General features: G+C 38.0%; 1 protein-coding gene across 2 annotated transcripts in view; it reads left to right on the top strand.

The window, feature by feature from the left end:
- nos1apa (nitric oxide synthase 1 (neuronal) adaptor protein a) overlaps positions 1-26,977 on the top strand; it is a 135,959-nt gene that overhangs the window by 26,464 nt on the left and 82,518 nt on the right. For both annotated transcript variants that reach the window (XM_037974117.1, XM_037974116.1), the window contains exons 3-4: positions 25,851-25,943; positions 26,788-26,846. In XM_037974117.1, the coding sequence (XP_037830045.1) occupies positions 25,851-25,943; positions 26,788-26,846 (152 nt within the window). The remainder of the gene's footprint in view (positions 1-25,850; positions 25,944-26,787; positions 26,847-26,977) is intronic.

The following is a 26,977-nucleotide window of genomic DNA, read 5'->3' as shown; positions in this document are numbered from 1 at the left end:
GTTTCTTTGTAAAGTAGTATATACAACAGTGATTAGTAAATTGACAAGAATAAGTGTGATACTGTCAGAGTTATTTCTGTCTTTATCCACAGCAGCTCCTTTCAGGCGGTACATTTCTCGTCTTAAAGCCAGACTGAAAACCATTTGGACTTTAATTAATGCCTATTAATCACTAATGAGTCTTTATCACAACACTAAGTGCTAAAATGTTTTAAACTATACTTTAAGCTGTTAGCTAATGACAAAGTTGTTCGCAGTTAGTGTAATTTCCCGCTCTCTGTCTCAGTGCCAAAATCCTTCCGTAGACCTGAGTCCATCCATCAGAACAAGCCGCATCCGGACGAGCCAAGCAGTCAAACCAGAAATAATGTGCATTTTATTATGGGATGGCCGTAATGATCTTCACAGGTTGAGGTGCTAATTCAGTTCATCCATCACTGGTTCTGCTGAAACTGTTGGCCTGCCGTGATGAGAAGCAGCTCTGTAATAATAGAGAGGAGCTCTGCGTATTGTAGGTAACTAATGAGGGAGATACCTGCCCTGAACTAACGGCAAGAAGGTGAGCAAGAAGAGCGTTTCCTCACAGGTGGTAATTCGAGGTCAGGTTGGATCTGTGAAACACTCAGCATCCTCTGGGACAACATTAAAGGTTGGTGGAGTTGGCAGGAAGTAGTTAGTGGGGAACCTGTCAGCGACAAACTCAAACAAAAGAATAAGACCTGACGTCCCAGTAGATACCGGGACATCAACATATATTGGGATGTTTCTGTCAAATATTGTCTCATTGGTTTCCATAAAGGGTGGGACTTAAAAATTGTGCAGCTGCCAGCCACCAGGGGGCACTCATTCTTTCTGGCTTCAACTTCTGGTTTGCAGTCTAGTGTCTAGTTATGTTTATGATCTGTTATTTCAGCAAGCTTTCTTTTCTTCTGCTGTTTAATATTAGGTCAAATTTCATTCATTTGATGTATTTTGCTCCCATAAAAGGAGCCAGAGAGTGGTGACACTGTGAGCAGGGTAATCTGTTCAGGCCGCCTTGTTTTATTGATTAAAATGTCAAAGTTGGTGCCAGCCTGTTGATCATGTTGCACAAAGGAGACTGACTATTCTTCAATCAATATTTTATCCCATCTCTTGTTGCTGTTTCTCAGATGTATTTGTCTTGAAATTCTCAACAGTGAACAATGAACCTTTTTAGAGGATTAATATTTTAAGCTGCATCTCATTTTATCCAGTCCATTGTATGAAAAACAACCCTTTGTAAGAAGGAAATTATTGGCATTATTTATTTCATTTTAAAAAGTTTATTTTAATGACAGTTTTCTAAAGAGACTAGAGGCTCCTTTTTTTAACCCACTGCCTTTCCATCATTGACAGCAAAGGCTAAACAAAGTGTACAGAAATATTTCACTCCACAAAATCACCCTAGTTGGGACAGAGGGCAGTGAGTGACAGATTTAAGATGGGGCTTGCAGCACATTTCTGATTGATTAAAAAAACGTCCTTGCAGGGCCTCACTTTTACATTTTGAGTTCAGTCATCTCATGCTCGGTATCCAGTGTAGCCACTATGTTGCCTTTTAATCTGTAATTCTAATAGTTTTTTCTTTTTTAAGCACAATAAAACAAAGGGAACTAAAAACAGGATATTTATTTTCATCACTACTCTGTGAAGATGCCACATAAAAGATGTTTTAACTGTAGCTACAGTTGTCCTCTTATTGTGGGGCGCACTGTGCTATTCTGAGCTGTCCCTCTGGTAAATATTCAGTATTAACTGAGAAAATATTGTGCCTTTTATGACCTGGACATCAGACCCCAGCAGACATGGAGACAACTGCCATCTGAAGGAATCTTTAAACCAAGAAAGTCTGAAAAGTTTGAACGCAGCCTTTGAAGCCATCCTTTCTTTCAGGGGAACTGGAGCTGTGCAAGAATATGTGATTTATCTTTTAAGAGCTTAAAAGCTTTGTTCATTTAACATTCTAAACTCATTCATTTCTGACAAGCTTTATTCTGAACGTTGTATGGATCGGATGTGTGTTTGAATTGTTCTGACTGGGTTCAGGAGGATCAGGTCAGAACCTGTCTGCTGAACTCACCTGTTTTGCACAGTTTTTCTTCTTTTTCTCAGATTTAAATAATGAAAAGTTCCAGGTTGACTGATAACTTTGTTGTTGTTGTTGTCATCTTTGGTTTAATCTTTCATCTAAGTTAGCTTGGACTAACAGTGATGCCTCGTTAAACAGAAGCAGTGTCTTGTTGTGTGGTCAGAGACGGATCTTTTCCTTTTCCCAACAACAGCAAAACACAAACATTTCCAGACTGCTGGGTGACCTCACACCAGCAGTTCAACACTTCTGAACACCAGGAAAGAGTAAGAAGTTGTGAAAAAAGAAAACAAGAACTCATTCTTTCTCAAAAAATTCTCGTCGGAGTCACGTATCTATATTTATTTATATGTAAATTGTGCAGACCCATATGTGTGAATTTACTCTCAAATAAAAACCAACAATGTAAACATGTATAAACAGAAGCTGGCTGCATTTCCCAGGAGTGGAATTCTCTATACAAGCATTCCTTTTGGCTATTTACAGCATGTGCAGGATCAGATGTAGTCCTGCTTCTATCTGCCATTAGTTGGCTGCATATAGATTAGCATGCCAGGCATTTCCTCATGTTATTTCAGTCTTCCACTATGGATCATGTGTGATAACATTTTAGCCCCAAGGAGAGATTTGAGAAGACTGTTTTGGTCTGAATTGTTTTCCCGGTACAACGTGTGTGTATTTATTCAGTGAATTATCCCAGTCTCACACAGCTCAGACTCAGTTTAGGTACCTTTAGGGTTGAATAAATAAAAAAATGCTCGTACCACCAGCTGTTTAGATTAACCTTTTCAATCGTACCTTAGGAGTGTGAACATAAGCATTTGGTATGTTTTGCTTCACAAATCTAACTGTTTACATTTGGCTATGGCTTGTATTTCCATCCCTGCCCAGGGAGACTCTGAAGCGTGAAGCTGGAAATAGAGAAGAGAAACTTCTGTGGGTCATCCAAACACTTAGAGGCGGCCGCTGACACCTACAAGGAAAATAAATAAATAAATAAAAATCTGTCAGTGCTGGTTGTCAAAAGCAGATGAAAAACTCCTGAGACCAAACAGGACACACATGCAGAGTCACACAAAGACTCACCCCACGAAGCTTCACAACAGGCTTAACATTTTTCATTTCAGCTATTTCTCTTCGCTGAGCGTCTCTATCTGCCCATCATGCTAATATGAACAGTATCAGAAGACGGGGACGGTCCACTCGTCTCAACATTTACCAAAGTAGCGATAGGGATGGCAAAAGTCCAGTAAGCTGGCTTGTGTTACCATAGTTACCTTGCAAAATCTGAAAGGTAACAGCTGGAGCTGTAGGACGATGGGAAAGGTGTGTTTGAACTGAAGAAATGAGAAGAGAGCAGCTTAGGTGCAGATTAAAATTCAACACCCACTCAGAAAGCTGTTTAAATTTTCAACCTCTGCTAAATTGTGGGGTTTTTAAAAATAATTGCAAAAGGCTTCATTCTTAATTATGTAAAAATACGCTCATGGTTGTGTTGTCCCATTCTGCACACACAGTTTGTTCAAACCTCACTGCTTCTTGTGTTCCTGAAGTGCTTATATTTACATGTAAAATAACTAAAGACTCGAAGCACTCAGAGAGAGCCAACCTCCACGTGATCTGGATCAGAACCAGAATTGTAACAACCCCAACATTTCATCCGAATCTTTTCATTGGTTTTTACCTGATCTTTGCTGACAGACAGACAAACAACCGGAAACACAACTTGCTTGGTGGAGGAAAAAAAAGGCTCACATGTAGGAGCAGAGACAAGTTTTTAACATAAGGGTTACCTGGGACCTTGACCTTTGACCCTATGAACCTTAAAATCAACAGACATCATCTTTGACCTTTGACATTCCTTCATTACACTGTTGCATAGAGTACTAGGTCACCTGTAATGTTGACCTTTGACCCCATCACCTGAACTCAGCAGTGATCACCCTTGACCCATGAGTTGTCCCGCTGTTAGTTACAGCATGGGCTGATCTGTGACCTTGACCTTTGACCTTGAACTTTTACTGGATCAACACCAAAATTTAATCACTTGTTCCTTTTAGCATATTTGACGTTTCCTGAAAATTTCCTGAAAGTCTTTTCATAACTTTGAGTAAACGTGTACACAGACAGACAGAACCTCCTTGGCGGAGGTAATAAGGAGTGAAACCAACTATAGAATCAACCTTTAAGATTATGTCAAGTTTTATCTTGAAGTAAAAAGAAAATGTCTGACACAGCCCACTAAAGAACTGAATGCTCCAGAACTCATTAAAACCTTTTAGCATTCCTGTCATTGTGTGACTCATTAAGGTTGTCCTGTCTGCACCTTCAAGTTTCAGAAAACTTTGACTTTAATAACGAGTAACGATATTGTTTGGTCACTGGACCTTAAGCTGCCATCAGATTTGAAGGAATGGTTTCAGTCTTTTAGTCTGAACATTGTGAGCTTTAAGAATAAAACCACTTGTGCGATCTCTACTGTAAGATTCAAAGAACCCTCTGACTTTTAAAGCCAGACTCTGCAACAATTATCTAAATGCTGCACCGTCTAGTTTTTATTTGTCTCTTTAACCATATCTCTGTTGGTACTTCTAGTTTAGAAAATGCAATAATTGCAAACAAACATTATTGATACAAAACGTTGATGCATTTTGGGATCATTTTGCAACTACATTGATATTTTTCACTGTACCACATCTGTCTGTTATTGGTGTGAAAATAGGCTAACATCACCTGGGAACATTTTTAATTACTTTGCTGTGTTTTTGTGTGGAACTATAAACAGTGAAAAAGTATTGTATTGTATCTGTACTGAGGTGTATTACTTCCTCCACAGTGTTGTGGTCGGTGAAGTTCTTTCCTCTAAAAACTTTAAATAATGTTTTTGCTCACCAGTTAATTTGAAACTATAGCTTTGCAGTGGTATTGTTCAGAACCATTATTCCATTTTAGGCTGGAGCTTTTCAGAAACAGTGTGTTGTTTGTGTTGGTAAAGGGAGCCGTCTCACACGGAGCTGTTTTGGTGGATAGTTTTAGAGCTTTTAACCAAAGTGTCAGCCTTTTTTCACCCATCACTGTTGGATGTGGATGGCTGGGAGCTCCACATCAATGAAGCCAGGTCTGTTTCAGTGTTCAAAACATTTGAGATTTAAAAAGGTTTCCTTCTTTCCCTCCAGTCTTTGTTGCATCCTTTCAAGGAACAATCCGCCCTAACTTACTTAACATTTTGGCAACTGCAGTTTTGGCAAGTGAAGACAGACAAAGCTAATATTGGTAATCAATAATAGTCACAAAAGGAAGTACAATTCCCAAACTTCACAGAAGTGCATGAGTTTAAGCAAATAATAAGCTCTCTCTCTATCCTTGTTTTAAAGGATGAAAAGCTTGATTAATAATCAGTGTTAAATGTATAATATACGTACTGTGTGAACCTTCATTCTATTGTTTTGTTACTTCACAAATTTGGTCGAGCTAACTTCTCACTTTAACTAATGTCAGAAGTGCCGGAAGAAAAAGAATAAAATGGTGTCATTGTTCAGAGTGCATCTCATAGCTGTCCACCAACTCGTGAGCCCAGTAACGAGAAATCCACCGAATACTGTCAACTCTAATACAACTCCTCCTGGAGAGGCTGAGACTTTGAAAGGCACTCCAATTACAGTAACTTCTCCTTACAAACCAAAGTCTGTATCACTGTGAAGGCCTGCCAGGCTTTTCTGTTGTACCCTTCTTATCAGTTGAGGAGAGCTGTCTGAGTATGGTTGTAAACAGCGTGACTGCACGCACGGTGTGTTCGGCTGAGGCCCAGTCTAACTTTGGCTGTGTGTCAGAGCACTCGCTGACAGAGACTGAGTGCTGCGAGTGGATCTGTCTAATAGCTGCCCTATCATATCAGTGTGCACAGAGTATAGATGGGGGATTTGGTCGTGGCACGCTTTGAAACAAAACTGGATGCAAGCGTACAAAAACATAGAAAATACATTTCTGTTTGTAAGCATGATTAGGAGGTTTTTTTTTTTCTGTACCAGAATGTCAGCAAGGACAGTCGTGGTTTTGACACTGAAGCTAAAAATATGTGTGAAATATATATATATATTTACTACCCAGAACCAAACGGTATGTGTTTATTTACTGAAAAGTGTAACCCAGGTAGAACTGGACTGAACCCAGACTCAAACTCAACCTTAAAACTTTCACATCACACTGCCATGAGGAAGTTAAAGTTAATTCCCTGTTTATAAAAAAACAGCATTGTGCTTTACCCAATTTTTTTATCTGAAACCTTTTTTTCCTTCACAAGAATGTGGAATACACACTTGCTGTTAATGTAACTTGTGACAAATCTGACTTCAGTTGAGTTCACGCATGTTATTTGTGGTTAGAGATGAACTCTGTAGCACAGCGTCATGCCGACACAGAGACCTAGAATAATTGAATGGCACTGACCCCAGACCTCTCTGATCTTTTCAAATGTGGACCCAAACCCAGACACATCTGAATTAGGTCTTTTTGGAAGATCTCACATTGGTACTGATCTCCTGCTCTTCATTTGGAGGTCATTTCAATTCTCTCTAAAACACCCATCAGGACCACAGAAGGCCACCAGTCAGGCTTGGCTTCAGTTTCTCTCTGCTGCTTTTTCATGCTCAGCTGAGCATGCAGAGTCCACGTTGGCTTCATATTAGCTAACATTGTAAGAGTGTGGCAGAATTCTGGAGAGACAGATCACTCGGTGTTCTTTGTATTAAATATTTATCTTCTTTGAAAATCCTTCCACTCTTTTTGTGGAAAACGATATGCTTTGTGCACACAGTGACCTGGTGCCACATCAGTCAAACTTGTAATGTTGCAAGAAATGACACAAAAGGCTGCTTAGTTTCATGCAAACAAAGGTGATGTTTGCAGGGAAATCAGCCGTTTGATTAGACAAACAGGATGCAAATGTGCAAACTTGCATCCACATGTCAGCTGCCCCAGTGGAAACTCACCCAGCACCCCAATCTGAAAACACTGTCTTGTTTGTTGATGCCACCAGACGTACGAGAATTCATTGGAATGTGGAATAAATAGGACACAAACCCTAAAACCCTCTGGAATATTTGAAAATCAGATTGCTTTCAGTGCAGTAGTTGAATAATGTTGCAGAATTAAAGGAATTTTTAATTGACTCAAAACAACTTTGAGATAACTTTTTAATCACAGCCTGGTTTTCTTAGCGGAAATATTGATGCGACAAATTTACAATGCCCTTTGCAAATAGAAAATTCTGTCTGCAATACTTCATAGTTGATTGTAAAAAAAAAAAAAAAGCAAGTATGAGTTATTGGGGATTATTTATCTGCTGAAAACAAGACTCGATTGCACCAGAATCCTGTGTTTGTCCTTTATTGGATCCAAGCTGAGCCTCTCCTTGTTTTCTTGGCTTGACATTCATTTTCCGGTATTTATTAGAAAGCCTTTTTTTCCAACCTGGCTTCTACTGTAATGGAAGGGATCACTGAGGATCACTATCACAAATGCAATATTCTCCACGCTATATCTAATATTACCTGTCTGGACAAAGGAAGCAAAGCTGACAGGAAGAGAGACAGCTACTTTTTTTTCCCCCCCAACCTTGACGAGCTTTTCCAATTTTCTCCTCTCCATCTTGTGCCACATGAAGCTTAAAGCACTCTTTTACTCTGCCGACACGGAAATAACTATTCAGAATTTTGCTCTCACAGCCTTTTTCTCTCACATTCTCTTTCTGCTCTTTATCAGCCTCCCATCACAGGATCCAGACAGCTGAAATTTCTCCTGCTTCTCCGTCAGCACAGAGTTCTGAATTTAATGTGTTTCTGCAAAGAAACCCACTTCACCGTTTGTTGATTGGGTTCCAGCAGTCAGAGTTTTGTTTTCATTCACATTTTCTGGGATTCAGTCTTTGTCCACCAACCAGTTGAGTAGAAAGACAGAGAAGGTTGTTGTTTATTTTGGGGAAAAAAAAAGTGTTGTGGCAGAAGATTTTACTTACTGAATCACTGATTGTGCTTTTAGAAATTAAAGGTCTATCCTTCCTTGAAGGAATACATATCTCCCTGTTTTTAATGTACATCTCCTGATTACATTCTGAAAGTTTCATTCAATCTGGTCTGTAGTTCAGGGTTAACTGTAAAAGTTAATGCTAAAATTTAAAGTAATGCAGTGAATGACTCTCAGTCCTATTTTGATTTTATTTTGATGTATTTTTTTAGGTCTGTAATCAAGATATAAATGAAGCTTGCTTATTAAGCATCATCACTAACTTCCTGCTTTGCTTTTCAGCTGATCACAAGAGGCGAGCGGCTGAAAGTCACTGAACAGCTGATTGCAGCGAGCATCCCACTCTAAATTAAATCAGTTTCACTGAGCCACACACCAGCAGCTGTAACTGATTGAGCCAAGTTTTCATCTGAAGAAAAAACATTTCCAGCTTCTGGCTGGGACTTGTTGAACAGTTATCAGCTGTTGTCTGAGACTCTCTGACCTGCTCAGATTAATTAAACCACATAAATTGATTTCACCTCGTTTTTCCAACACGTTAGAAGAAATATGAAAACTGATATTTTTGATACCACTTAAATTTTATCATATCAAAGTCTAGGATAAAAAAAGAATCAAAGCGTATCAGAAAGTGCGCCTCAAGTCAATCAAATGAGTTGTGTCATCACAGAGGTGAGTCTCAACTAAAGGGCAGCAGCTGCTGGGTCTTAATTATACCGGCTGCAGCCACCTCACTGCTGCAAGCTTCTATTGTCAGGAGACGTGGTGACATTCTCTGGTGGCGACATGAGTCAGACAAGATTTCAAACCAGCAGTCAGATCTGTACAGTGCCACGGAAAATTCAATGCACTTGGGTCTCAGTTCAACACTCAAGAAAAGTTGGATCTAACTTTCCTTTTATATACCCTTTCTAACATCCAGACTGAGAGATCAGAAGTTATCACATCGTGTCGCCCGCCGCCGTTCATGCCAGAGTTTTACTTTAAGATCATCTGATGCTGAGAAATTAAGTTGTAGCTTTTTTGGTCAAACCTTTAAAATAACATTATGCACATTCTCATGTGATCTTTCACATGATCTTCCATGTTAATGCTAAAGTGTATGTTGTGAATGAATGTTGGACTGCTACCACACAGTTTTATTTTTGCATTTGTAAAATCTTTGTTTGCTTAGGTTGCTTTGCTGTGGCGGTCATATTAAACGGAGTTAATTTAAAAAATTAACCAGTTTTAAATGTCAACCCAATGATTGCTTTCAAGAAAGTCTCATTAAAATCTGTTCTGTGAATTTTAAGGTATTTTGCTGGTGGTAGATACAAACAAACAAACACAGGCCTGTGAATTAGCAGCAGGAGATGATAAACTCCTTCAGAAGTTCAAACATGTGGTGTGTTGAACACAATGCAGTTACGTTATTGGGTGTGACAATCAAATTTCTGAGATAATTTGGACATGACACCGGCATATTCCAGTTTTGCTCAATTAATGAAAGCAGTGCACGTCTGTGGAAAAACCAGTCTGGTGCCCCACCGGCTGCTCCATCTAATCAGCTGCACCAGAAGCTCCACGGCCAGGAGTACACCTGATAAGATTGTTAAACATAGGACCTCTGGCCGTAGCTCGGCACAACTCCAGTCATATCAGCCTTTCTTACTCATGGAGATGAAGGCTGTCTGTTGGTTCTTATTACAAAAATACAATAAGATAAGATAGCCGAGGGGAACAGATGAGCTCTTCTGGCTGCAGCACCGGGAATATCAGTAACCACGTCGGCAGGAGACGGTTCGCTCTGTTTTGTCTACGACAGGCGCCTAAACTTCTGCTTTTTTTCCCTTTCGCTCTTTTTTTAGATTTCCCACTTGTTGAATTGTTTAAGAACTTTATTTGACTTAAGGTGAAATAATCCTAACTGGAAGAGGCGGGGTGCCTGTAAAATAAAGTCTGTTTTGTCTTCAGTGCACTGGGACATGTGTGGAAAAGGTTTTGTCCTTGTGAGTTTGTTGCAGTTGATGCCCTTATCATACACTCCTAGTACAACTTTAAGGATCTGCTCCAGTTTTATCAGGAAGCTGATAACTCTGAATAAAATTGGGTAGAGAGATTCTCATCAAAGCTGCCTTAAATTAGCCCAACCTGAGTGTTATTTCTGGTAAAAATCTGCTTCGTAAACATATAAAATATATGATGAGCACCATTTCTACTGAAAATGCCTGGGAAATCATAGGAAATTACCCTGGAGAGCTGTAAGACCTGCTAGTACTGAGGAACAGTGATAGCTGCTTACATAACAGGTAATTTCTCATATCAAATAACAGCCACTGTCATATCCAAACAAGTGTAATGTCCAATAATGAGCAAGTGCTCTCTGGCAGAACAAACAATGGATAATTCTGCTTTTTTCCCGTTTCTGTTTCATCTTCTGTTTTCCCCTGCAGAGTTCATAGTGGTTTCTTTTAATAGTGCACATAAGTTCCTTTTTTTATTATGACGTTTAGAGTACATTGTTGAATGATCCTGAATCTCTGCGCTGTTACTCACACGAGTTACAAACTTTTTGTTCATCCTGGTTCAAACTATAATTGATCCTTCTTTGTGTCGTTTACCACATTGAGAGTGTATTATGAACAGAAAGGAGGAAATGACTGATACAGCAGTAATGTAGAAAGCTTCAAAACATTAGTTTGTTGTGGTTTTCTTTCAAATGGCCTTTGCAACTTTATTGAACAGAATTCGTTATAAACTTGCAGGAAGACAAGGTTTGTGTGTGTATTTATGATTCTGTTGTTTTATTGTAGTTACTGGTGCTAAAAATAAAAAAAAGAACTTGTTGCTTATTAAGTGGTGCTTCTCTCTCAGCTGTCTTCTTTCTAAGCTGTGATGTTTTTAGTTAGCAGTGTGAATTACCACCCGGAGTTAAATCTGCACTCACCTTACTGAGCCACAGATTTAGCTCAACCCATTGCCGCGTTAACAACACATAATTTGATACAGTGAGTGCTTTGTCCAAATCCATTTTTCTCCACATTGACTCGGGCAGCAGACCATGGTGTATTTGGGTGCTTGATGGTGTCTTTGTCATCTGAGTAGATGAGAACATTTTATTGAAGCGATGCTGTGTATGCAGAAACCATTATGACTCTGCTGGTGGAAGCATCAAACTGTATTGGCTCATTTCAGCTGCATCAACTTGAGATGGATTTAGCAGCAAAGACAAATAAATGAAAAGGCAGAAAGGATAAAGTGAGCAGCAATGCTTCAAAATGCAAGTGAACCTAAATTGGATTGGTGCTTTTTTTTTTGTCTATTCCAGGAGGATGGTAACCTTACCTGACATCTACAGGGGAATCATTTCAGTTCACAGACAAAGTGTTGGTAGTGAGTAAGGTCAGGCTGTCTTAAAGTGTCTGTAATGACCCGACAGAATGAGTTCATAGATAGTTTGAACAAAATATCAGTGCTTCAAAATTGTCATATCGAGAAGTTCCTTTTGTGACTGGAGCTGAAGCCTAAAGTTTACTATAATTTAATCTTAAACTTTTATTATTTTTGTAAAGAATAATGCTCCTCTTGGTTTAATCTGAAGAGATTAAAATTCACAAACAGTTGAATATAAACCAATTTAATTCAAATCTCTGATATTCAATATTAATTGTGTTCAGTTCAGTCCCATAAACATTCTGGTTACAAATACTTCAATCATCAAGTCAAGTCTGTTCAAATACAGCTGTGTTCAATCCACTAAATAAAAAGTTCATTTTCATTTATATTTTTGCTTGTTTATAATCCAGACTCATCCACTGAAATGTTTTCTAACTAGAGACTCGACCAGAAGCTGGGAGTTTAAGCCTCAACATCTGTCAGTCCTGATTTCTGTTGATTCACGTAGTTTGCTGCTTCATGTTCAAATAAATGAAGATTAGGTTTAATCAGTTCAAACCATTTTCAGTTTATATCCAGTTCAGTCCATGTCTACTTGTTCAGGTTGTTGGCATTCATGAAAACCAATCTTGTTAACGAAACAAACAGATTGCATTAAATCTCTAAATGAATCCTCCGGATTATCAGGATATTCTAGTTGTGTCATTACATGTCATTACAAGCTCTGTTTATCTGTACCTCATGGCCTATTAAGATGTTTTATCTTATTAAGCTGTTGAGGATTTGATTTTGGAAGCTTCCACACCTTCAACTTAGCAGATGGTGCTGTTGATATACTCCTCCAACTAATCCCCAAATACTCTCCAGATAAGAGCTGAGCTTCTGTATGTTTTCAGCTTTTTGTCCTGTCAGCAGTTTTCCCAAGCAGTGACAGTCCCTCAATTTTAATTTAATTGTCCCTTTTGAAGCTCTTGTTAGGAATATTACAGTTTATTAGCTGAACATATTTTATATGATCCATGTTAAAGATTTATTAAATGTTTAGTTCTTCCAGTGGCACCTTTCTGTGGTGGAGGTGGACTTCATGTAGGATGTCTGCCTTAACAGTGTGCCAGAGATGTTGTGGGTGAGTTTGTTAAACTGCCAGTTAAAGAACTAGTAATCTTTTAATGCATCTTTTGAAGCGTTTTATGATGACAGACAGACAGAAAGAATAATTCCAGTTCAGACCTCCAAGTCAACGGACGTTCTACCCTGTAATTAGACATCTGCTGGTTTGTCTCACATGTGTGATTGTGTTTCTTTTCATGTGTGCTAATGAGTACAGTGTAGTCTTGAAAGTAAAACTCTAAAGGGGTTTTGTTCTTGTTTTAGGTGGTTTTCTCTGATAATGCCAAAGCTCCTGGTGAATCCTCTTTAACATGTTAGAAGGCACTCAGCTCTCTCTTTTTACCACTTTTAACATGTTGGGATGGTTCCTGCTGCAGCTCTTCAGAACAGCTGACATAAAACATCAAGGTTTGAGATTTGCATCTTGATCCCACTAACAAAATAAGAGTCTTTAATTGGGACCCAAATGAAGGATCCTTAATCCAGGACATCTTTTCTTAACATGCTTTAATTCACCTGACTCACATTAATCATTTAATTCTGTAACAGTAGAAGAAAATTGAGGCATAAAAAAAATAAAAGCAACTCTGGGGGGAAAAAGATCAAAACTTTCCCAAAATTATGACGAATTTAACAGCCTGAAAACTTGTTGAATTGATTTTTTCTGATTTATTACAGAAAGGGCTTTGATTCATTTAGAGTTTGAAGAATTAATAAACTTGATGTTTGCTTAAAAGCTTATTGGTTAAAAGATTTGAACCTCAGTTCAGTTTTAAAGACATAAAATAAACACTGACTTTGTACTGTCTACATTACAACTACTGGAGTCTGAGGATGTGCACAAACACACTAAGATAATTAGAAGTTTGTCTCGTTGAAGGTTAGATTCTGACTGTCAGCTGTTTAGATGGTTTAAATTAGTTCCTTGCAAAGCCAGGTTTTTCCTGATGGAAAGTAATTTTATTGTGAACAAAGGGAACTAATCACTAGGGATGACGTCAAGGGGCAGTGTGTGACTGGTCAAGGCTGTCTGCTCTGGACTTTAGTAATTGGAAAATTTCCCACCTTGAATTTTCTCTCTTAATGTCATGTTAAGGAATGCAAAGGTGAAACTCTGAAGTGTGGAAATGCACACAACATGGTGAGAATGAGACGTCTGACTGACACATAAACAGCTCCTTCTGTACTGAAAACCATTACAATGCTTCTATGAAGTGACAGGGGAAAGAAATACATTGACGTAAACCACTTGATGCTAACTGTGTGCATGTTTAAACCCAGAGGAAAGAAAGCAGAAGATCATCTAACTCTGAAAGGAATATGAATTACAAAGTCCATTTCAAACTTTATTGTGAAGGATTTGTGTCCACATTCAGTCTTTGAAAAGCAGGGCTTGTATGAAAGGTTTTGCTGTTTGATAGAACATGATCATCGCAGCCTTTCCCACACTAACAGAATCAAAAACAGGTTGTAGAAACACTGAAGAAAGCGGGTCAGATAGCTCATGGACATCCGCCTCCACAGTATCCATCACTTTACTCAGCATTTAGACTCCTTTTGTTCACTTAGTTCCCCAAATCGTGTTTGAAAACTGTTTTATACTGCAGTTTAGAGCAAGATATTTTGTTTCTTTCAGGTCTTAAAGACTTTATGGTCAGGATTCTGTTTGAAGAGATTATGGATGCATTAGTAATCGTTTTATAATCGCCTTGCAGCCCTGTGAATTGTAATCAAACATGGTGCTTCAAGTTTTCACCCTTACTAATTACAACTTCATTTTCCCCTCACAGGAGCTTCTTTTGTTTAAAGTAAAATATATGGCATGTACAAAATTGACCAGCTGTTCTTTTGCTGGGTACAAAGGTTTTCTTACACCAGTTAGTTAAGTCAATCAATCAAGTCGCCACAACTATTGAAAAAATATATTTTATTGCTTTTTGATGCCTCTTATTTTGTCTTGTGTCTTGTCTTTGTGTAAAATTGTGCTGCTGACATAGATTCAGAATGTGAAAACTGTAGATCAGGATGGCTGTGGCTGAGGAAAGCTTACTGTGGGGTTTTGTGTAGCCACAACATAAATTCAACAAGCTGTCTTGTCAGTTTTTCCTTTACATGTGATGTGTTGTTTTTTTTTAAAGTTGAAACTACAAAGCTGCCACCTGAGCAGCACTGATGTGAATGATCCAAAGTCTCCCCGGCTTTTTGAAGTCATTCAGCATCATCTTTGGTCCCGAACAGGCAGTGTAGACTTCTAAAACATTTGAAGTCAAAGGCTTGTCTTTGTCAAAACTAATCCTCCTCAAGAGTTCAAAGATATTAAAGTAAAAACCCTGTTGCTTTCAGATTTGACTTGTTTTAGGACAGAAATGGCACAAATAACAGAAGACATGGAGACAAAAAATATGTGACTAATTTAAACAAAACAAAAGGATGAAAGGAAAATATATCCACGGCATTTTTGAAAAGTCTATATCATAATATTAGCTGCTCTTAGGTATTTTCCCTTGGCCCTTTAAAACCAATAATTAAGTATTTTATCATAAAAGGAATATATTTGATCTGACCTCATCAGCGGCTCCACTTTCTTCTGACGTACTCTTTAAAAAAAATCTTGTTCTGAGTGAAAGAAGCTGTAATCTTTCTGGCAAACGAGGACCATTATCAGATTCAGCAGGGCCCTGAAAACGGAATCGTACAGGATGCAGGAAGGGATTTTTTCAATACACCAACAGCTTAAATGAAGTTACTGTAGGGTAAAAGGATTTCTCTTCTGATGCTGTTCAATAAGAGTGAGGAAAGACTGTTACTCATCACTTCCCTGCCTTTCTCCTCTTCCTCACATGACTGCAGGTGAAGTAATGCACTACAAGCTGATCAGAAGGCTGGAAATAATGCTGCCAGCAAAAAATCCATCAACTAAAACATTCTGCTTATTGTAACATGATGAAAGGTAGGCTAGTGAAGGAATGGACAGATCTTTTCTTATCTGATTCAGACAGGTACTGATTGAGCTACAATACAATTTTATTTATAAATTTTATATATGAATGTGTTTTAAGAGATTATATTAAAAACAGGAAATGACAACTGGCTCAGCCTGACATAAAGTGCATTACAATAATCTAAACCAGCTGAAACCATGGATTAAAATCTTAAAATGATGACAGAAATGATTTGACCTTGGCCAGTTGTCTTAAATGATAAAAACTGGACCTGACCACTGATTTGACCTGAGTTCACTGTCCAGCTTCGCACCCAGTCAGGTGTTGTGTTCAAGGACTCTGATCAGCACGGACTTTGGAAGCATCTCTGGGCCCAAACAACACAACCTGGATTGTTTGTTCATTCAGATGTAAAAGGTTTGCTGACATCAATGTCTTGATTTCTCCAGTGCAGTCCAGTAGCTGGTTCACAGAGTCATGATTATCCTATTCTAGGGGCTTATAGAGTTTGGTGTCATCAGCATAAAAGTAGGGGGCAATATCATGTTTCTGGAGGATGGATCCAAAAGGGATTAGGTACAGAGAAAAAAGAGGGCCAGGTATAGAGCCCTGAGGCACTCAGCAAGTCAGCGACACTACAGAGGACTCGGCTGCTCCAACACTGACAGGAATCTCTTACTCACATGTAACAGGGAACGAGATATTTTATTCTTTAGATGTCATGATAAGTGTGAGTAGCTTTGAAGGTTATCTGCGTCTTTGTATGAATCTGTCTAACATGGATACAGAAGAAGACAAAAACACTGATCAGGTTGGAAGTAAAAGCTTTGAAAGCTGAAAACCATTAAAAGGGAGAAGGTCACAGAGTCAGAACTGTTTGTGAAGCATCAACTCTGAGATAGACACCAGAAGAACATTTATGTAAATATTTAATTTTGTATTCCCTCATTAGTTCTGAGTGTCAAGATGTCTCTTTGTTTTTTGTTTTTTTTAATATGCCAGAAACAACAAGATAAATTGAAAACGTGTTCTGTTATGATCAGGTCTGGTCATGAAACACCAAACTCAGACTGATTTATGGAGCATTTCTGTGGTGGAGGTCTTACTTTGGTCTCGTCTTCACAGTCCTAAAATGGCTCATTCTGTCTCAGTTAATTAGTGGCTAAGACACAAGTGTTTTTCAGAATAAAGTGGCCTTGCATGGTAAACTTTTAAACAAAGATGTTTCACCATCTTTTAGTGCTCAGAGTATGTGTTGATGATTACTTCCAGCTACTACCACATCAAATCTGAGCTTAATATCTGTTAAAATCTGTTTTTTTCAAATGTGGATGGGCGATAGGTGTTCTGTCAAGAAAATAAAAAATATCTCACCGTCTGGAAAAGTACCTTTAGGTAACATCTTGTCATGTTACTTCTAGGTCTTGATGTATATATTTGAAAAAAAGATAAGACTGTTGTGATGGTTGCATTAATTCTTCAAATTTGCCCATTTTAACCAAATGCACTTCCCATTCCTGCTTCCAAAGAGACAATCAATAGTTGATATTTAAGTAGGAGTTGAAATAAAAAATTAGATTTGTTGTTGCTGTTGTTTATCTAACTGCTCGACATTTATCAATAGTTATTAATAATTAAAAGCAATATTGGGTATTTTGGAAGATTTCTACTCCATTTGTTTTAAAAATGGACATAATGTAAACCGTAACTCCTCGCCTGATTTCGTAAAAACAGACCATGCATGTTGCATTACAAAAAGGTACGATCTTAAATGAGTTTTCTTGAGTTTTATATTATTACATTTCTTGTTTTATGAGAAAAGTGTTTGTAGTGATTCCTTTACCACGTGTGTGTTTGACAGAAGTGGTATAGTTTTCCTTTGATTCAAAGACAGCGTTGCATTGCTGTGATTGATGAGATGTGATGGACCTTGTAGCATCTTGAACACAAATGGTTTTGGAAAATGAAGTGGCTGTTCATAAACAGCATTGCTTGAGATTGAATCAGCCAGTGGCCTGTGGAGGAAACAGGAAGATGAGAGACATGGTATATGCACAAAAAACAGATAAGAGGGAGAGAATGTGTGAGGACTGAGAGGGAAAATTGAATATATATGATCAAGTGAGAAGCCAGCTACTTCATCATACTCGTAAATATATATGGGCCTGCGAAGAACTGTTAGGAATGACTGAGTGGTGAAGCTGGGAAATAAACGGAAAGAGACGCTTTAAAGGTCTATGATCAAGATGGATAATAAGAAGGAAAGACCCAGTCAAAGTTTCTAATATTAAATTAGAAAAAGAAGTATTGTGTAGAATTAAAATGACTAATTGCAAAGTATGAAATCAAAGATGAAAATGGTGAATTTAAATGATATGAAACGGTGCAGTTTGAAGGTTTCCTGCAGTAGATTTCCAGATATAATGATATGTAATTCAGAAAGGCGGGGATGCAGTCAGTTTAAACAAAGCTTTACTCAACAAATCTGAAAGTAAACTTTGATTACAGATTCTTAATTTAAGGACATGTTAACTATTAATATGAAAAAACTTACTTGAATTTCTTTTTGACCGTTGACCAAAAGTTAATCAGTTGTAGTTGAACATCTAATGATTACTTTCTGTGAGTTTCATTTAAATCTATCTAGCAGTTCATGAGATATTTTGCTAACAGACAAACAGGATCCATCAGTTCTTGCTGAGGCTTTAAGCAGAGATCCTGTGAAATGTGCAGTGATTGGAGTATGTGCTGTGAAGGACTCTCACCTACAACTACACCAAATTTTAGCACAATATCTGGAAAATCGTCTGAGGTATTGCTGTTTTTGTGTTTGCTTACGGTTGATTAGCTGTGGTAACCATCTTGAATTGGATTGGCTCTGAAGGTTAATCCCTTATAGGAGTAAGTCCAATGATTATTTCCTGGAAATTTCATTAAAACTCAGTCCAGTAGTTTGTGAGAAATGAGAGGCAGTTTGAGGAACAACTGAACTGAAGAACAGCTTTTAAGGACCTGTTTTTGATTATTTGGGATTGTTTATTTTTAGCTGTTTATTTGTTCCCTTAGAAAACTTAACAAAGAACAAAAATGAATCAAGGTGGTTATTTTACTTTATTCTTGAAATTGATTTCTGACTCTAATGCTGTTCTGGGATATGTCCTATATTGGAAAAAGGTGCAAATTAGTGTTAAGATTTGAGGAAATAACTTCAGTTCCCTGATATATGATGTGGACTGGATACATGCACAGATTGCTTCGTATTGAGCTGTTTTAGCTTCCAGTGAAGACTTGTAAAGATGCAGAATAAAACTGGAACCTAAGGTGTGTGACAACAACTCCAACAAAAGGAATGCATGTCTGCATACAGCTTGTTGTGAAGCGGGGGGTAAAACGGCTGAAGCAGGCACCACTTCTCTCTGCAGGAGTGTTCCAGTTTCAGGAAAGGAGGAGTGAACCTTTTATGTTGGAGCTGTCGAGACCCGATCTGTTCTCAAACAGCTTTGATTGTTGGTTTGGCTTCTTTGAGTAGCATCCCCCGCCAGCTTTCCCCCCAGGGAAAGTTTTGGAGATGTCTGCCCTTTTCTTTCTGGAAGACATGATATGCAGGTTTGTCGGTAGCTTTCAGTTATGACTGTAACAGCACACAAGTCATGTTTAGATACACAAAAGGCAAGAAAATAAACAAATGCATGAATAGTTTCACCATTTATGCTTCAAAATTTACTAAAGAAATCCCAGAACAGCAAGAGCTGTCAGTTAAATCTGTTGGTAATAAATGCATTTTCTTTATTTCAGGATAAATTATAATATTTTGCAAACCTGATATTGACACTTGTGCATAAAATAACAAATATGCATACAATTATGATGTACTTTAGCTTTTTCACTTCTTTTAATCAAAATTGTGATGACCTCTTTCACTTTTACATTTAAATTAGTTTCATTTTCTAACCACTAAATATGTAGTTCAAAGATATTTCTTTTTTTTTTCTAGACACTTTTTTACATTTATGCATGCCTGTAAGTAGATGCAAAGCACACAGTAGACACTAAAAGACATCCTCCTGAACCAAATGGTTGCAACCTATGAACCGTCACTAAAAACAAAAGACATATAGAGTCATGGCAGGGGGCCAAACTGTGTTTGAACAATGAGACTGTGAAAATCTGTGCTTTTCCTCTATGCTAGAGTGCAAAAATGAATGTGCAAATATGCATGAAAGACATAAAAGTATCGAAGCATTTGTGGCTTTAAGAACCAATTTTCCTAGATGTGTTGAGTGTGTTTTAAGTGGAGCGGAGCAGAATGTGGGGGAGATAATCTAGCCTGGATGGAGCCAGCTTGGTGTTCAGAGGCTGGACTGACTGAAGAAAGAAGCTTTTCCAGATTTTGGCCGAGCGGCTCCTGAGGCTGCAGAATCTTCTTCCAGATGGAAGAGGGGTGAACAGTCAGTGAGAGAGGTGGCTGTTCTCAGCCACAACTCAGGGAGCCTTGTAGATGTAGTGGGAGGTAATAATGTTGATGAACTAAAGGCTCAGTTAACACATCTATAACATATATTACCCAGTTCAAACATGTCTGCTCAGTAACTGTGGAGCAAAGATTAATCTCATACTGAACAGTTTGTCCAACATTCACTGTGATTTTTTGTCTTTGTGAATATTCTAGCCACGCTGCCACTTTCTGCAGCCACGTGAACAACATCTCTGCTGCACAAGTATCTGCTTTTCTGGAAAAGGAATTCAATTAAGACTGATCTGATAAAGGTCACGTTCTACAAGACTTTAGGCAGCTAGATTAGTTTGGAGTCTAAAATGAACATGACATGAATATTAAAGGTTTAGGCCATGGCATGTATTAGTGTTGGAGCTGGGGCACAAATATACCAAATATACCAAAACATCAAATCCATTAGGTGATGGCCCCAATAATGGAAACTGAATTTATTATTTATGAACTCAAGCTTTCATGAGTGTTGATGCTGAATGCCAGTATGCAGTGATATTTTTTTATTTATGTTTTTAACACAAATTCATGTAAAAAACCAAGGTTGGTATTGTTACTTTTTTGTGTTACAATTAAGTGATAAACATAGCTCTATAAAGGGAAGAATGAAATGGGGAAGTATACTCCAAAAATGATTTATAAGCCCTTGTGCTGTGGGCTTTTAAATACATATTGTACAATTGATTTATTGTTCAATTTGCAGTCATGAGAGAAACTTTCTTAAAGCTCCTGCTATGATATGTAAAAACAGGGGCTGTGCAGAGATTAAAACTGTGTGATTTTCACCTCATTCAGCAGCTAATGACAACATGACAGTTTGCACATTTAAGACGTCTAGTTGGTGTAAGTGTGAGCTTAATGATCTGAGCTTTTAATTAACCTTCATATTCTGGCTACTTCAGAGCTCGCCCCTTTGACCGCTCGCCCGTCTGTCTCTTTGTCTCCTTTTGTCTCGCTTTCCTCTCTCTGTCATACTTTACAGCCCGTTTTATTCTCTTCTCCCCTTTCTCTAGAGAAAATGTGTCATTGAGATGGATGTGTGCTCACAAGCCACTGGTTCTAAACAAATTGGCTGTGTGTGTGTGTGTGTGTGTGTGTGCATGTGAAAACCTGTGAGGTATTGTTTATTTATAAAGTCCAAACTTAGGCTGATAGCTTTGTGGAGACCTAAATGCTGAGCTTTAGGTGTCACAGTGAGGGTTTAAATTGATTTACTGCGCCCATGCCAGAAATAATATTTAGAGTATTGGATCAATTACAGCACTTGGTCAAAATAAATAAATTAATGACCTAGCATTCCTTGAAGGAACAATTATGTCACTTTTCATTACAGAGTTTTAAACTAAGATCGTTTTAAAAGCAGATCATGGAGATCAGTTAGTGTTTGGAGTATCTGCTCAGGATGACTCCCAGCTACTACCACACCAAATTTTAGCTCTGTGTTTGTAAAACTGACTGAATTACAGAACTTTTTATGTTAGCTAATGTCAGTTAGCTTTGGTGGCCATGTTGAATTGGGGTGACTCTAAAAGTTATTTCATTATAGATGTATATCCAGTTCTTATTTTCTCAGACTTTTATTAAAATCCATCCAGTAATTCATGAGATATTTTGCTGACAGACAGACAGAGTTGATGACAACAGTTATTGGTAAAGCTTCAAGCAAAGATATGGTACGATGTGCTTTGTGCTCAGCTGCTACCACACCAAAGCTTAGCACCATATCTGTTCAATCGAGTTGTTACTGTTGTTGTTTTGGCCAAGATCACTTAGCTGGAGTGGCATCTCAGGGGTTAAAAATAAGAAATAGATTGAAATAAATGTCAGGACACTGCGCTGTGAGTTCTTGCAGTTACAGATGGATGAAGGGGACAGAACCAGGCTGGTCCTTTTGCCTACAGAACCTGTTTTACAGCTAAAACATTGATGAAGAAGCTGTGAGAAAACAGGAAACCCCAACAAGAATTACAAATGGTTTGTTTAAGAGTAAACCTGGAACTGTTATCTTTTTTTTTTTCTTGCTGAGATCATTGCGGCATGTCTGTGGCTGCAGTTTGACCTCAGCGGAGTGCCGGTTGTGAATCAGTGTGTGTCTGCATGTTTACCCCAATCGTCCTTTTGACTGGCCAACCTTCAGTTCTTCACTTTCTCCACCAACAGAAATGCAGGTTTTTATTTCCCCTCTGGCTGATATTTCTGACTGGAAATGTTACCGCTGCCTGAGGATGCTGTTACGTTGAGAAGCTGATGTTAGACCTCCTCCGATGATGGATTATAGTGGAAACAGAAGTAAAGGACATCTAGGAAATAACCAGTTTATCTGGAAAAGGAATGCAACCGTTAGACTGAATTCTTTGCATGATTTATGACTCTAGTCTTTGAGTTGAAGGGTTAATTTCAGATTGTTTACATGAACACTAATGTCCTGTCTTTGCCTGGAATACACACGTTGTCCTTCAGGCAGCTACATGTTGGCACAGCCTGGTTTCTGTAACCTCATATTTACCAGTGAGGTCGATCCGTGCAAAGTTTCACATTGTTGTAGTTTAAGATTTAAAAAGATTAGAAACAAATGGCTTTACAAGTTCTGGAAATAGCTGGCTTGAAATAATAAATATACCAGACAGAATTATTAGGTTATTGAACAGAATCAACATCAGTCAGCTCTCTCTCAAGATGAAGTATCAAAGAAATCCAAAAAGCTTGAATAAAAATGCAAAGTTTTAACATCCTGATTGGAAACAATATTCCTCCTGCATCAGAAGAATAAACATAATCCCTTGCAGCTTCTACAGAACTTTTGCCTTGAATTTTAATACCTTTCTGTTTTTGTTTGACATAAAACACAATACTTTATTATAGTTTCAATTTATTTCAATATAACACATTTATGACCTTTGCTTACATTTATGTGACTTAGCAGCTTAGCATTTGTTTTCTTTAGTCAAAAATGACTGATGCTGGGGTGTAAATGTATAAAAAAAGAACATCTTGTTACTTTTGTATTCAGGAGGTACTTCAGGCAGAGACATTTGCAATTATCCCAAACGGCCTAAACAGTGTTACAGCGGTTATCTTTGCTCATTAAAGCGCTCTAACTACCTTGCCTGATATCGAGACGCATGATCAAATAAATTGCCAGCATTGTGAAACGAATGTTCGTGCAATTCCTCAAGTCCCACGGCTTCAGTGGCACAAGTGTTTTAATTACCTCCGTTCCACAGATAGATGCGTGTTATAAATCAGATCAGCGCTGCGTTCTGCAGAGGAAGCTGAGAACAGCAGGGAGAACACGCAGCGGCTGACGTGGTTTTACTGAGGAAAACGCTTCAAAAAGGAGCAGATGAGCTTATTAGAACAAGTGCTCCTTGTTGCATTGTGGTGGAACACTTAACCAGTCAAAGCTTGCATGAAATATTTTAAATTGCTGCTGAAATCGCCTCTGTGGAGGTCAACCATGCAGTCGATCAGACTGTGACATTTACATCTTGTATGTGCAGCACAGTCAACAATGAAGCAGATGAAAATGTGCTCATTAAACCACCTTCACACTGACACGTAAACATTTCTGAACTTTAGGACTTGATTAAAGAGCTTCAGTGTTTCCCTGAAGAGAATAATGTAGGACGTAATTATGTCCTTCAATTCAAGAGGAGGAGAAAATAGGTTGGTTTCATTTAGCATTGTGCCAAAATCATGTCTTCTTTTAAGCTCTTTGTATCATATGCATTTGCTTATTTTTTCCACTGTTGTGCCAATTTTAGACAAAATTCAAGAAAATATTGAAAATAAAAGACCTGAGTTGCAGCCTTTTTTACAGCATGTTCTGTGAACTGGTTGCAAAAAGACAATGTAAATGATTGAAATAGCACCTTCCAAACAAGTGTCACCAAGTGAAGTAAGTAGGTCGGAGGCTAAGAATGAACAAATGCTAATTAACTTCAGAAACAGAAAAGTTTTCCACCCGTGTCCTGCACCCAAACAAGGAGCTGAGAGACAAAATAGAGACTTTGCCTTCTATTTCTGGAACAATCAGCAGACCTGAGAACACACACACTGTAACAGTCAGGACTGTTTTGTTCCTGCGGGCGCAGTGAGGAGCTGATTGGGCGACTGGCCCGTGTTTCTGCGGCTCCTCGACCTGCTGTTTCAGAGCCACGCTGACGAGGCACCGAGTTATTTTACTCACTCTTATTATTCCCATTATACTTCATGCATTCATGTGCAGAAAGTCATCCTGTCAGCACGCAGATTTTACTCAACAAAGACTTCCTCCTTTAAATATATCACCTATTTTCTTAAATGTTTTGAGTATATTTTATATATAATTTTGAAATAGCATTTGCTGTCTGCAGAGCAACATTTAGAATTTTAGCACATCTTAAAAGCTTGCCTTTTTTATATAAGTGAAAATGCATCTAAATAATGAAAAGCAATAATAAAATCAATGTTTAGTAAGTCCAGAGTAAAGGAAAAGTACATCGTGCTCAGTGATGGTGTTTAAAATAGCAGCACTAATGAAAGACTGAAAGGAAACAAGAAAACGTCTTAAGTTGGAAATGGAGGGATTGAATTCAAAACCACCATTAGTGAAAATAATAAAAATAAATGTTTACTCTGACATGTTCTTTCTGTTTAATAAACTAAAAGCCTAGCCTTCTTCTCGCCCACCACCTGCCAGAGTTTTAGACTGAGACCATCTAATGTTGAGAAATGACAGAGTTAAACTTAAAGTTCATCAGTTCATCAGTAGAAGTCACCCCACAGACACGGGCAACAACATCATCATCATCATCATCATCATCATCATTGTCTGCAGGTGACAAACATGAAGGCGTTACACGTGACGTCTGAAAACTCAGACCCTGTTTATCAGAAAATGTGAGTTGTTTTTTTGTGCCAGAAATCTGAATTCATGGTTTTGGTTCACGTTACAATGTGTCTCGCTGCTGTTTAGTTTTATTTTTGCCTTCTTTCTGGCGCCTCCGTGCTCTGATCAGGTTCTCAGAGAGACTGCAGCAGAAACAGATGTTCTTGCAGGAGGCTGCTGCCACAGAACTGTTGGGTCTCGCTCACTCAGCAGGTCCTGAATATGCAGAGGATTGAGGGTGAAATCCGTGCCTGCGGTGAAGAAAGAACACAGGACTGTAATAAGAAGTAAAACCTCCATCGCTCTGCTGCAGAGTTGTTGTTTGACACCGAACACGGCTCCATTAAAGGCGGAGGAGGTGGATGAAGCTGCCTCAGCCTGACTGACGAGGAGGAAACAATGAACTGTCACTCAGTAGCTTTTTAACTTTAAGTGTTTGTCATTTCTGCAGCAAAACTCAGCTGAAGCCTTTTTACTTATTCATGATTGAAATTCTGCCTTTTTTAAAACATTTTTAATTTTGAAAATTGACCTTGAAGCTATTTAAATACTTGCAGACTTTGTTTTTTATATGACTTTAAACTTTCAGCGTTGCCACGTCTTGCTTGCAGAGATTTAGCTGCAGTTTTGATTTCCTGTGACGTGAGAAATAATCATCTTAAATCATTTATTTAAATCAAACATAATCTGTAAAAACATAACGTTACAAGCTTCTTTCACTCCTTTCCTGGTCTTAATTAGATACAAATACTGGTAGATTTATTTCATGTTTTTGACTTCTGCTTTTAGTTTTTCGTGGTTGAACTTTAACATGTAAAGCTCAGCTTAAAATATGTAACATATATCTCCTTATTTCACATTTTCCCTCATCTGCCTAAAGTTTAAAAAGTTTTGTTTTCTTTCTTTTTTCAGTATGAATTCAAGGTTAAAAACATCAAGAAGAAGAAAGTCCACATCGTGGTGTCTGTTGAAGGCGTCAAGGTTACTTTGAGGAAAAAGAAAAAAGTAAGTGGCCATTTTTGATTTCTTTTATGTTTTTGTGTATCTGTTTGTTAACTGGACCACTCTCACTCTGAAGGTAATATTTCACTGACCTCAGATCTGTGAAAAACTCAGGAGAAAATGGCCGCATTTCGCTTTACTTTGCTGAACAACGCTGCTGTTATAAAATGAGAACAGACACTTTTTAAAGCTGCCGTTTACCTTGGAACTGGAAAATGGCCGCTGCCTGCAAGTGGTTTAAAATATAATTCACTCAAACTATGTTTGTTTGGTTAACATGAAACTTGATGTAAGGGAATTCCTTTAATATTTGGTCAAAACAAAGAGAAATTAATTTGACTTTAACATTTCAGTTTGAATAGTTTGCAGCAGTGAAAGCTTGGAAGTGTGAACTGAAGTGTGAAATACCTTCTCTATTTAGTAAATAAAGACATTATTGAAGGTTTAATTAAAAAATGAATTGGTATTTTGAAATAAAACCCAGTTATTTGATGGAGGGTTCATGTCCTTGAAGTTAGAAATGTCAAACGTTACAGTCAGCGATCTCTTTCCATCCCTGAGGAGGACAAAGGCATTGATGGACTGGAGATGAGAGCGACTGAATGACGAGTCAACAAAGGGCGCTGTGGAGACTCAAATCAATAGGAATAATTCCTGCACGCCCGTGGCTTGACATTTTGATTGTGACCTTAAACTGAAAGATGGATTTAATCAAACGGATAAATGAAAAGAGGAAAAACTACAGAAATTACATCACAAGCTGCACAATTAGGCTTTGTGTAATTAAAGGGTTTTCTTTGTGTTGGTTCTCATTTGGTCTAAATTAATATTATTTTATTTTTAACAGAAGAAAGAGTGGACATGGGATGAAAGTAAGATGATGGTGATGCAAGACCCCATCTACAGGTAATTATATCATTTTGTTATGTAACACTTTTTGTTTTTATCTTTTCTGTTTATAAAAGACTATCAAATGACTTCAATTATCTTATTAAAGCTTGTGCCCCTAAAAATCTAATCTAAACATAAATAAATAC

This window comes from Kryptolebias marmoratus, linkage group LG24, assembly GCF_001649575.2.
Source record: "Kryptolebias marmoratus isolate JLee-2015 linkage group LG24, ASM164957v2, whole genome shotgun sequence".
In the NCBI taxonomy this organism is placed as follows: Eukaryota; Metazoa; Chordata; class Actinopteri; order Cyprinodontiformes; family Rivulidae; genus Kryptolebias; species Kryptolebias marmoratus.
Note: the sequence above shows the minus strand (reverse complement) of the source record. Positions and strands in the feature narration are given on the sequence as shown.